Below are 12,884 nucleotides of genomic sequence, written 5' to 3'. Positions count from 1 at the left end.
GTGCAGACTTGTAGACGAATCCGACTCTTGTTTTCTCCGTCCTTTTTATTTTGGGGTCATACAAATACTCCCCTTGAGCTCATTTGTATGGCATCAAGGTTTTTATAGCTTTCTCTTAGTTTGTAATCTTAGAAACAAAAATACTCTCAAATCATTAGTTAGAATTTAATTGTTAGCTTGGAAATTTCAATCTTAATCAATGTAGAAGACAAGTTCCACCATTGTTATTCAAAGTTGAAGCTTCTAGTAACTTTTCTTACTCTTCTCTTCCATTTTAATTGCTTTAATTGTTGATCATTTGCTTAATTCTTGTAGGCTTAGATTGTTATATAGCTTAATCTCTAGTTTGAATCATGTTCATGAGTAGCTTGAAATACTTAATTGCTTTAATCTCCATGGATTGTGAGTAGTCTAATATTCTAGGGTTTGGGTAAAACCCTCAATATAATCTCTAATTACTTGTTTCACGTGCTAATTTGGTAATTGTTGGGTGTTAATTAGTTGAGCTTAAGTGGTTTAATTGCTTAGTTCTTGTATATGGCCATTGCTAGAACCATTATCTAAGCTTTCTCAATGAAGGACCAAGAGATGAACTTGAGTTAGCCCCCTTATGCTTAATTTACTTGAAATTCCATGAGAATAGGAATTTCCAGTCAAAGGAATGTTTTTGTCGTCGTGATTATGCTTTAACACTTGTTTAATGCTTTGTAACCACAAGAGTATGTTGTATTCATGATTCAAGTAATCCCTCTAGCTTGAGAGAATAGTTGGGTGCTTTAGATGACTTCCTTTATATTATCCCCTTATTTTACCTTGATTGTGCATGCTAATTGTGATTTCTGATGAAGTTGAGTGGTATAACCCGAGCCCTAGAATCCTCTAAATATTGTTAATCTCCCTTTAGCCTTAGTCGATTTGATCTAGTACATGTTACATAAAACCAAACCAATTTCGACTTCATTTAGCTTATTTAAACGGTAGTATCTCGGTGGCTGATTCAACGCCTTTCTTGGGTTCGACCCTTTCTTACCCTTGCTATTAGCTAGTGAGACCAAGATAGGATTTTATCTTTAGTAGGCTTGACAACGGCTTATCACTTTTGTTATGATCTTTTAAATTAAAAATAAAAAAAAAAACTTTTTTTATTCAAAAAGTCAGTGGGTTCAATGAACCCAACGTGGATCCGTCATTGTGTGCAGTCATGGTCTCGTGGAGGAAGAAGGGTGCAGTTGGCTATGATAGAGGATTGGAGAAGGTAGGAAGAAAGAGATTATTAAAATGCAAAACTAACCCCAATTAAATAAGTGAAATGATTTATATACCCCGTATATATAGACTGATTGACTTGTATCTTCTCATTTTTCAATTGTGTCACTGCAAATAATAATATGTTTATGATGATGTCAACCAACTTACGTTGCATTGGAACATTGCTACCATTAGTCAATAGTCACAACTGGTTTACAATGTCTTTTGGGTTTAGGCTCTTTACTAGGTCCATATTATTAACAATTGAATAAACCTCCATATAATTAAATGCGACTAGCCGACTATTATAATCAATCAATCAATAACTATATACTAAAAGACACACCAGCCATGACACGTGTCATCTCCTTGTGTATTCATAGTATATTTTTTTTACAAAAAAAAATAAAAATTTATTTAAAGAAACAAATAATTATCAATAACTATATACTAAAAGACACACCAGCCATGACACGTGTCATCTCCTGGTGTGTCCATAGTATATTTTTTTTAAAAATAAAAATTTATTTAAAGAAACAAATAATATGACAAAGATACAATAATGATGATATGAATATATATTCCCACAATCAATTATCTCACAGAATTAAGGAAACAATAATAATCACCAAGAAAATATTTACTAAATATACCATGATTATCCTAACATATATACAGTGATATATACTTATGCAATTTTTCCCTCAAAAAAAACTTTGATTTAACAAAAATAAGGAAAATTCAATTTTAAATTTGCAGACTTAAGAAGGATACCCTTCAATAAAAGACTTAACAAAGATTTAAAAAAAATAATAATAATAATAATAAAAGGTTAATAGACACACTAGCAATGACATATACATGTTAATTTCTAGTGTGTCCTTAGTATATTATTTTTTAATAATTAATTACTACGAAGTATAGTTTATTTAAGGAAAATATTTTTAAAACGATGTTTGTTTTTGTCAACTATATAAAATGAGCAATATTATTTACCATTCTTATTCAATTTTGTTCAAGATATTTTAAACAATTTTTATATTTTATGCTATAAATAAATTAATTTGTCAAAAGGAAATATGGGGTAATTAAAATAACCGTGCATGGCACGAGAACTAACCTAGTCTTGTAATATTTATATACGCCTTATCTGGTCATCTATTCCATATGCCAATTAGTAGCTTTTTTAGATTCTCTTGCATAATTGCGCTTGAACGAACTTGCCCACCATGTCACAACCAAATTTTACGTCTATACATGTTGGAGATCTGTTGACTTTGTATAAGAGAATCAAAACAAGTAGCCAGATTTGCTGCTGCAACATTTTGTTTTTTTAAATGTTTCATACGACATTATTTATTACTTGAATCGATTTGAAATATTAAGAGAATCTCATGAATGTGTATTCCTTCGTTAATTTTAATATAAGTTTAGATTATACTTTTCAACAACAAACTATTAACATTGTTGAAATGTATATTATTTTTATACTTTAAAGTGCTCCTATACATTATAGTGCATTTTACATTTCGGTTTCTAAAACATACAACTTTAACAATACTCTAATTTACTTACCCTCTTATATACCACGTATATAACAGATTCATTTTGCACATATTCTCTTTTAAAATACCCCCTGCAATTTAACTTATTACATCCTCAATTAATAATAAATTAACCTCATATATTACATGCAACTTATTAAATCACAAGAAGGAAGCCCAAAAAATATTATGCAATTTCACATATGAGAAAGCTCATGATGATATTTCTGTTTTATTATTTATATTTAAAAAAGCTCATGGCCTTAGTTTAAAGGTTGATTGATGATGTACTCATGTGCAACAATGAAAATGTCAATTAGTAATGTAGCGGTTGATTCCCACTATTTTGAAATTTTGCCAACAAAGCCACAACCATACTTCACGTCTATTGATGATGGGATATGATAAATTATTGACTTCGTATGAGAGAATCGATGAAAGTATCCAAATTTGATGGTCCAACATTTAAAATAAACTTGTATCGTTAAACTAAAAAAATTATATTCCTAGTAGACACTATTCAAATTAAATTTAATGCTTGTTCAAATAACACTAATATATACTTCTTCACCTTAAATTAAGCTTAACAAAATGATCATCTTAATTATTATTGTTAATAATTGGATGTAGATACAGTAATATTTTGGAACATTTTATTACTTCAATTTATAACCTTAGCTCGTACTAAACATGTAACAACCCTGTACGAAGGACTAAAATTTGAACTATAATGATCCTAACCGGACAACCCCTAACATATATGTCGTACAAGAGAACAATAAAATATAAGATCAAGTCAAACCATTGTGGTTTTCACGATCTTGTAATGATATAATCTTTGAGCATTATTTGTTAGCAATATATAAAGGAATCGAAATTGAGTAGAAGCACATGTTTTCATCTCCAATTCAAATTCTTAAGATAGTCCCAAAACCTGCACTCAATAACCTTTACATGAAACCACCCCAAATCAAATGACTGCGAATAAACTTGCTCTCCTCAGCACAAAGTCTTGAACAACCACCAGGCCAGGCCAGGCCAGGCCAGCAGCATTACAACAGAATGCCTCATCCAGTGGTCAAGCCAATGTTTGCACTAGTGAATCGAAGCCGACCACGGACCTTCCCTAGCTTCACTAGTGCATACCTTGGCTTCGACCATCAGATGGCTTTCTTAATATTTATCTTCGGTATGTTTGATTTTCAGTCTCTACACAAGGGATGCACTACGTATGAGGCTTGCAGTTCATCTTCAGGTTTGTGTTATATTTTCATACTTTTAAAGTTCATCATATATACGAAGTATATGTATATATTTATTTACATTATTAGTTGGTTTAATGATGTAAATCTTAAGTTCCCTAATTCGCGCGTATTTCCTTGTTTAGTCAAGTTTTTGGAAAACACGTAATTCTGAAATAAAGATCCAATCTTTAAGAAACGAAAGTCTGATAACCTAAGGTAATGGGTTATGTCTAATACTATGAGTCGTATTCCTTCTGTACGGGATAAAACCGGTAATAATACCTAATTAGCCGGTAATGTGCTATAATAACACAGAAACGACTGATTAATAAGAAAGCTCCAATGTCCATAACGGCCTTTCTAAACGGCCACGTGGAGAGCTGCCTGAGACCACGTAGGCACCTGCTGCTTGCGAGGTCGGTTTGCCACCTATCGTTATAGGTGGCACCAGCTTGGTTATTTCTCTATATATACCCAAGCAAATGTTCACCCAAAGGTACAATTTTTCTCTCTCTATCTCTCTACACCTCTTAAACATTTTCTCTCTCTTCATTCTTTCTTTCTTCTTACCGGATTGCTGACTTTAGCATCGGAGAGGTTATTCCCGGATAACCCCCGGGTTAGCTTATCTGTGTTGACTGTGCAGGTGCGTAATTGGACGGTAAACCTTTACCAACCCACGAAGATTATCTGTGCCGGAGCTACCCGGAACAGTTGGCGCTAGAAGGAGGGGATAGTAATAACTTCTATCGTCCAAAAACCTTCACCAGTCATGGAAGAAAACCAGGAACGAATAACACCGATAGCAGAAGCTGAAAACCGTCAGTATGATAGTAACACTTTGAATGTCAATACAAACAAAACCGTCAATGCAATACCCGAGATTGAAGTGGAGGATGAAACTCACCTTCTTCACAGGAATACTGTGAACACACCGGTAACACCTGAACGAAGCCCCGCACGGATACCGGACCCCATGGAGGAATTTACCCCTTAGGAGTTAGAAGTAACGGCAAGGGTAATGAAGGCGATGCCCCGGAAAAGAAAGGAGGCTTAAGCTGCAGCCAACAGGGGACAAGTTGATACACCGGCCGTTCCCGTGATTGTGAATCTGGCGAGCCAGTTCAATCAGGCGGACGAGCAACCACCGCTACAGCCCCAAAATCGGGGAGTAATTGTCCCCAGTGAGCGCCAACCAACTCATGGGACGCAGATAGAGGATTCAGGGTCCCGACAGCACGAGATCAATAGCGGGCCGCTAAGGCGTGGAACCAGGACTATAGTTAGGCCGAGAGTATCACCTTTCACCCAGGAGGTACTGGATCAACAAATGGAAAGGATAAAAATGCCGGCATGTACCTTTGATGGGAAAGGAGATCCCAAGCGATATGTAGCGGCGTTTGAAAGCCATATGTTACTTTATACCGACACCGATGCGGTGTGGTGCAAGGTGTTTCCGACAACGCTCACGGGCCCAGCCTCGGATTGGTTTTCCAATTTGGAGAATGGATCGATTGATTGCTTCGATACCTTGGTCGAATTGTTTACCGGTCAATATATTAGCAACAGCGCAAGGCAAAGAACTTCTGGAGAGCTTATGTCGGTCAGACAAAGAAGGGACGAGTCCCTTAGGGATTTCATAAGGAGATTCAACAGTGAGGCTAATACGATACCAAAATTACAGCAAGAAATAGCTGTAATGGCTTTAATGAACGGTCTGGGAGATAGTGATTTCAAAAAATATATGGCGAGAAAGTCGTTCCCAAATTTAGGCGTGGCCTTTGGCAAAGCCTATGAATACATAAAAAGCGAGGAATTATTGAAAACCAGTAGTCAGATAGCGGCATCAGAACCCTCTCGAAGGCAGAATGATGGCGTTGCGCCTCATGCTTATATCGGCGGAACGAACAGACCACAACAGCAATCAGGCCCGCCAAGAGCCGCTAGGCCACCCAGAGGTCTTGGACGGTACAGCAGCTACACGCAATTGAACACACCTAGGGCCGCAATATATTCAATAAATCAACACCGAGAAGAATGGACACGACCGGCACCAATGATAACCAAAGGTCGGGACACAAAAAAGTATTGCATGTTCCATAGGGATATCGGCCATTATACGGAGGAATGCACCCAGTTGAAAGAGAATATAGAAGACCTTATTCGAAAGGGCCACCTGTCTCAGTATCGAGCTCAAGCAGGGCCAAGCCGGCAGCAAGCCCCGCAACCCAGGCAAAATGAATATCGAAGACAGGGTGACTCGTCCATGCAGGACGACACCTACCGGCGAAACCACAACGGAGAATACCGTCAAGGGAACAGCGCGCCAGGTCACAAAATCACCATAGAGGTTATTACCGGTGGTCCGGTGCATGGGGGATCAGTTAGCGGGGCGAAAAAGAGTTTGTCTGAGCACCGGCACACAGTAAATGCACTAGGTGTAGACGAACGGCCAAGGCCCGCATGAATGCCGTCAGTGTCCTTTTCGGAGGCAGACGCCAAGGGCTTAGTTTTTCCTCACGATGATCCACTGGTCTTAATTCTGACGGTCAATGGAGCCAACATCAAGCGAGTGTTGGTTGATGGAGGGAGCTCCGCTAACATCCTGTTTGCAGAAGCATTTGATGCAATGAGAATAGGCCGGAAGTACCTTACCCCGGTATCGTATCCAGTTATCGGTTTCAACGGATCTACAGTTAGGCCGGAAGGAAGTATAGCGTTGCAAGTTAGAATTGGCGAGGGCATGGCGGCCAGGGATGTCATGACGGAGTTTTTAATAATTGATGTGCCATCAGCGTACAACGCCATTGTCGGTAGACCCCTGATCCATGATGTGCAAGGGGTAGTTTCGACATATCATTTGACAATGGTATACGTCTCAAATTTGGGGAAGACAGAAGTCAGACAATGGCCAGAGAGTGCTATGTAACAGCTCTAAAGCAGCCTAACCGACAGCCCCAGGCAAATCCGGAAACGCAGAAAAGGGGGCGAGCCGTGTCTACACACGACTTAGCAATGGAGAATTTTGATACGCGCCCGGCAGCAGTACCCCGCCCTTCGCCGGGAGGGGAGACAGTAGAGGTTGAATTGCAACCAGGGATATCGGGAAGAACTGTACGAGTTGGGTCAGACATGGATGTTGATACCCGTTGTCATCTGGTAGAACTTTTACGGGAGAATGCCGACGTATTTGCTTTCTCGGCAGATGAAATGCCAGGGATTCACCCAGACGTTATAGTGCATAAGCTGAATGTGGATAGAAATGCCAGGCCAATTAGGCAGAAAAAACGAAACTTCTCGACAGAAAAGATAGAAGCAATACAAGCAGAGGTAAACAAGCTGCTAGCGGCGGGGTTTATTGATCCTTGCACATACCCTGAATGGTTAGCAAATGTGGTCATGGTAAGGAAACCGTCAGGAAAATGGAGGATGTGCGTGGACTTTACTGACCTGAATAAAGCCTGCCCAAAGGATTGCTATCCACTGCCCCGAATAGATAGGCTGGTAGACTCCACTTCCGGCCATGCTCTGCTCAGTTTCATGGATGCTTTCTCGGGATATCACCAGGTCAGCCTGTATGCACCAGACAGAACGAAAGCGGCATTTATCACTGATGCCGGAGTATTTTGTTACAAGGCAATGCCATTTGGGTTGCGAAACGCCGGGGCAACATATCAAAAATTGGTAGACAAAGTCTTTGCGAATCAGAAAGGAAGAAATGTGGAAGTATATGTTGATGACTCCATCGTAAAAAGCCGGCTAGCCACTGATCATGTTGCAGATTTAAGGGAGACATTTGAAACTTTGCGTCAGTACCGAATGAAGCTCAATCCGGAAAAATGCGTCTTTGGGGTTCGTTCAGGGAAGTTCTTGGGGTTTATGGTTAGTGAGAGGGGGATAGATGCAAATCCCGACAAAATAGAAGCTATACTTAGCCTACCACAACCCAAGTCGATAAAGGATATACAAAAGCTTACTGGGCGCATGGCGGCGCTGACTAGGTTTATTAGCAAATCAGCTGATAAGGCCTTACCATTCTTTGTAGTCCTCCGGCAAAACAAAACGTTCATCTGGGGAGAAGAGCAAGCAAAGGCATTAGAGGTGGTCAAAAACCATCTAAGGTCTCTCCCGACCATAGCACGGCCGGAACAGGGAGAGAGCCTGCAGTTATACATCTTGGCATCTCCGAAGACAGTTGCAGCGGTGCTGATAGTAGAACGAAAGAAGGCGCAAATGCCAATTTATTTTGTGAGCCATGTTTTGAACGCGGCCGAGGGAAGATACCCTCTGATAGAGAAGATTGCATACGCAGTAGTAATAGCAGCAAGAAAACTTAGGCCATATTTTGATGCACATACCATTGAAGTGTTAACAAACCAGCCGTTAGAGAAGTCCTTACAGAAGATGGAGACGTCAGGAAGATTGCTCAAATGGGCAGTAGAGTTGTCGGAATATGTTATAATTTACAAGCCACGAGTATCGATAAAGGCTCAGGCTTTGTCAGATTTCATTGTGGAAACATCTTACGTAGAAGAAGAAGAAATCAACGGAGTGTGGAAGGTTTCCGTTGACGGCTCTTCAGCATCAACAGGCTCCGGAGCCGGTATTGTCATGATATCACCGCAAGGTGACATATTCGAGTACGCCATCAAATTCAAGTTTAAGGCCTCCAATAATGAAGCTGAGTACGAGGCGGCACTTGCGGGAGTGCAATTATGTGTTGCGGCTGAGGCAAAGCGGATAGAACTCACGACTGATTCACAATTGGTGGCAAGTCAATTTGACGACACTTATGAGGCCAAGGAACAAACCATGATGGCTTACTTGGCAAAGTTGAAAGCGATAACGGCTAAATTGAAATCATTCGAAATACAATTGGTGCCGAGAGCGCAAAACACACAGGCAGACGCCTTGGCAAAACTGGCAAGTTCAAGCTTCAATGATCTAGAACGTACTGTGATGGTGGAGCTTCTGGAACGTAAAAGCATTGACCCCGACAACAGTCCAAAAGAAGTGAATTGCGTGGTTAACGGCAAAGAATGGTATGATGGCGTACTGGCCTACAAAGTGCATAACGTCTTACCGGCGGACAAAATAGAAGCTTAGAAAGTAAGGAAGGATAGTGTCTGGTTTGTTATGTTCAAAGGACTGCTATATAAAAGGGGATTCTCGTTACCGTGGAGAAGATGTATATCGGCCTATGAGTCAGCTAGGCTGATAGAAGAAATCCATGAAGGAGATTGCGGGAATTATGCTGGAGGCCGGTCAATGTCCTTGGAAGCAATGAAAAGAGGATACTATTGGCCAACAATGAATGCCGATACCTTAGCATACGCGAAAAGGTGCGATAAATGTCAAAAATTTGGGCCGGCAATCAACCAGCCGCCGAACAATCTGACACCAATTCTAAATCCAATACCGTTTGCACAATGGGGAATGGACATTATCGGACCTTTCACGTCAGCAACAGGGAGCCGAAAATTCCTAATAGTAAGGATTGACTACTTCACCAAGTGGATAGAAGCGGAACCGGTAGCAAAAATAACAGCCAGTGAAGTTCAGAAGTTCATATGGCAGAATATATTCACACGATTTGGGCTGCCGGTTGCGATGGTGTTTGATCACGGCTCCCAATTTGATTGCAATCCAGTTAAGAACTTCCTTAGCATATACAAGGTAAAATTTGCATACGCGGCCGTCTGCCATCCTCAGTCAAATGGTCAAGCGGAAGCCGCAAATAAGCAGATATTAACGGCACTGAAAAAGAAGGTAGAAGATACGAAGGGCTTGTGGGCAGATCTGGTCCCGGAAATATTATGGGCGAATAGAACGACAACAAGGGAAACCACTGGAGAATCGCCATTCAACCTTGCTTTCGGCTCCGAAGCCGTCGTTCCGGCTGAAGTAGGACTCCCTACGTTTCGTGTTCAGCATTTTTGTGAAGATCAAAACGACTTACTCCTACGACAACAATTAGACTTCTTACCTGAAACTCGGCTTACGGCTGCCATCAAGTCAGCGGCATATAAGAATCGTATGAGTCAAGCGTATAACAAGAGAGTTAATTACCGGCCTCTGGAAGATGGAGACTTGGTCCTTCGTCGAACGGCCGCAACGGGTAAAGGGAATGCCGATGGCAAGCTCACTGCAAACTGGGAAGGGCCCTATCAAGTGTATGAAACAGTTCGCCAAGGATCATATCGGTTGATGACTTTAGAAGGCATACCGTTAAAAAATTTTGGAATACAGGTATCCTCAAGAAATACTACGTCTAGAATGTATTATCGGCATGACATGTAGTCATGGTTTGGCTTTTTTCTATTAGTTTTTATTTTAGGCAAGTTCCATGCCTGTATTTTGTTTAGACAAGTTTGGTCAAGGCCGTTAATAAGATAAGTATGTATTGCAACACATGGACCATCCCCTACTTTCGATATGATTTGACAAACAGCCTAGCTAGCTGTATCTTTCATTCAAGTGAGGCGGAGGGTGGATAACTATTACGCCTCAAGGCGAGTTGAAATTGACGGTCTGATCCACTGACAATACTCGGCCTGCTAAAGGCCGCATATATACGAAATACAGACAATATAGGACTGATAAGGAAAAATACCGAAATCAATTTTTAAGGAAATTAATTACGAAATTCGGGGGCATATGCCTAAGGTGCCAGTGTGTTGAAATAAAAAAGAAAAAGTCTGGACAAAACGAAAACGCCGATAATTTGTTAAAACTAGAAATAGTTCAAGTAGCAAAGCGTTATAAGGTTTTGTGTATAAATATATAAAACGAGTATGCACTTATAATACAATTACAATATAGATGTAATACAGTTATAAAAATCACATACCTGCTTCACGGCATTAGAATGAATACAGTAAAGAAACGTGTAGGTTTCTTTGAAACAAATTTAACGGTAAATTCATTCAAAAGGCAAATATAACGGAAGAACCGTTTACTTCTGCGCAAACAAAATATGTGAGTTTCTAAATTCAAATATTGCAGACAAAGGATTAAGTCGACAGAAAATAGAAGTTGTTATAGTTTACACATGAAAGTTCGACAGCCACCACCCAAAAAAAAAAAAAAGACAAGGGTCAGATCGGCCAAAATACAAGTTTTTCTAAAAAATAAAATTGTTTCAACAAAAACAAACATAAATTGCTCAACAATGAGCCTTGGACATTACAGACAGAGAAGACCCACACGATTCTGGTGATAGTTGCCCGCCCCGTTAATCTTTCTTGGTCTCAGGAGCCTTTTGGGGGACAGCTTCAGAAGTACCGGCAGCCTTGTCCTCACCGACAGGACTGGCAATCATGGCATCGGCAAACTCCTCTTCCGGCAAATCGCGCGGGTCAAGATTCTTCATCACCTCAATTGGAGGAGGGTTGTCAAAGTAGTCTGCTTCATAGCTGGTAGGGGACAGGTGCATATCTTCACCATAGGCGTTCTCAGTCGCCTGCCATTTTTCTGCATCCCAGCTCTCGGCCTTGCAGACACAACGGTGCGCAGCTACCCATCCGCCAGTGTATCGGTCCACCAGCAAATTTCGGTAATGATCAGACTGCATGAACCGGTTCACTGCTCGGCGCCTGATACCAGGCTTGTCCTCCTCAGCTTTTCTCAAGCTCTCCTCCAATTTCGTTCTGGCCTCCTTCTCTGTCTTTAGCTGCAGCTCGAGGTCTGTGATCCTCTTTTGCATGGATTCCTGGTTGGCTAACTTAGTGTTCAGAACAATCATGTTGTTCTCCAACGTTTTGACTTTAGCCGTCAGTGTATCCTTCTCCTTGATAGCAGCTTGTCGGCCATTCTCGCATTTTTTAAATTTTGCCTCGGCCTGGTCATGACAGCGCTGATAGTACCGATACATGTGTACCACCTCCACCGCCGAATTGACAGACTATAAAAAGAGGGAGGGATAAGAGAGTTGTTACACAACTGTGTGTAATTATCGTCCATATAAAATAAAAATAATAAAAAAAAAATAAAAAAAATATATATATTAATAAAAATATATATGTGTAAAAATAATATAAATACATACCCGGAGCATGTCGTTCATCATTTGGCCGCAAGGAGCGATAAGCTTTCAACAGGCCTATCTGCAGGTGTGGCCAGGTCCTTCAGCACTCTCCATCCCATACTCCCGCCGGTATTGGGGTCGTCACAAATAACAGACTCCCCCCTGTTTACGTTAATCCGGGGATGCCACGGCTCACCAGCATTGCCGCTAGGAACTAAAAACTCTTCAGCAACCTCGGCAGGGACCTTCACATGAGGAACCTCGATGTAGTCCCCTGCCGTCACGGGAATGAAGGCATTCTTGCTGCTAGTAGACCTGCCCGACATCCTGGTCGGTCGGTCCCTCAGAGAAGAGTCCTCGGACGCTACCGATTTTTCAGTCGTTACCACCTTCTCTGCCGCACCAACGTTTGCCTCGGTAGGCTTGCGCAGAGTGATATTCAATTTTCTGACACCGATAGGAGCGTCGTCCTCCAAATTCACAATGTTCAGATCCTTGAAGGGATTTGTCGGCTTTTGCTGAGTCTTGGCAGCCTCATCGTGTTTTTGCCTTTTGTTCTGGTCATGACTGGAGAGGTCGCTGGATCTTTTTTGGACGTTTGCTCCGCCGCGTCTGACCGGAAGAGTTCGAGGAACTCTTGTTTTACGTTGCTCGTTAGAGGTCATATCTTGTCGTCTTCTTTTCTTCCCCTTATGAGCACGCGTGCAGTAAACAGGTAAGGTATCGTAACTGTGCTTTGGATTGGGAGGGCACTGATATTTCACCCTGCCGTCAGGATGTAAACCCAAGTTGGCGAAGTCTAACTTATTAATACCTGCACCA

At 41.0% G+C, this 12,884-nt stretch overlaps 2 protein-coding genes across 2 annotated transcripts; both read left to right on the top strand.

Moving 5' to 3' along the window:
• Positions 1–5,381: 5,381 nt before the first annotated feature.
• Positions 5,382–6,503, top strand: LOC145614018 (uncharacterized). The gene has a single exon (XM_081669030.1). The coding sequence runs from the start codon at positions 5,382–5,384 to the stop codon at positions 6,501–6,503; it is 1,122 nt and encodes a 373-aa protein (XP_081525156.1).
• LOC145614017 (uncharacterized) lies at positions 6,504–6,965 on the top strand. The gene has a single exon (XM_081669029.1). The coding sequence runs from the start codon at positions 6,504–6,506 to the stop codon at positions 6,963–6,965; it is 462 nt and encodes a 153-aa protein (XP_081525155.1).
• The last annotated feature ends 5,919 nt before the right edge of the window (positions 6,966–12,884 follow it).

The sequence above is a fragment of the Chenopodium album genome, chromosome 25 (genome assembly GCF_948465745.1).
Source record: "Chenopodium album chromosome 25, dcCheAlbu1.1, whole genome shotgun sequence".
Classification (NCBI taxonomy): Eukaryota; Viridiplantae; Streptophyta; class Magnoliopsida; order Caryophyllales; family Amaranthaceae; genus Chenopodium; species Chenopodium album.
This window is presented reverse-complemented; position numbering and strand designations above follow the sequence as displayed.

Coding starts and splice junctions, on each gene's coding strand:
- LOC145614017 (XM_081669029.1), top strand. CDS start 6,504: ATGCCGTCAGTGTCCTTTTCGGAGGCAGACGCCAAGGGCTTAGTTTTT.
- LOC145614018 (XM_081669030.1), top strand. CDS start 5,382: ATGCCGGCATGTACCTTTGATGGGAAAGGAGATCCCAAGCGATATGTA.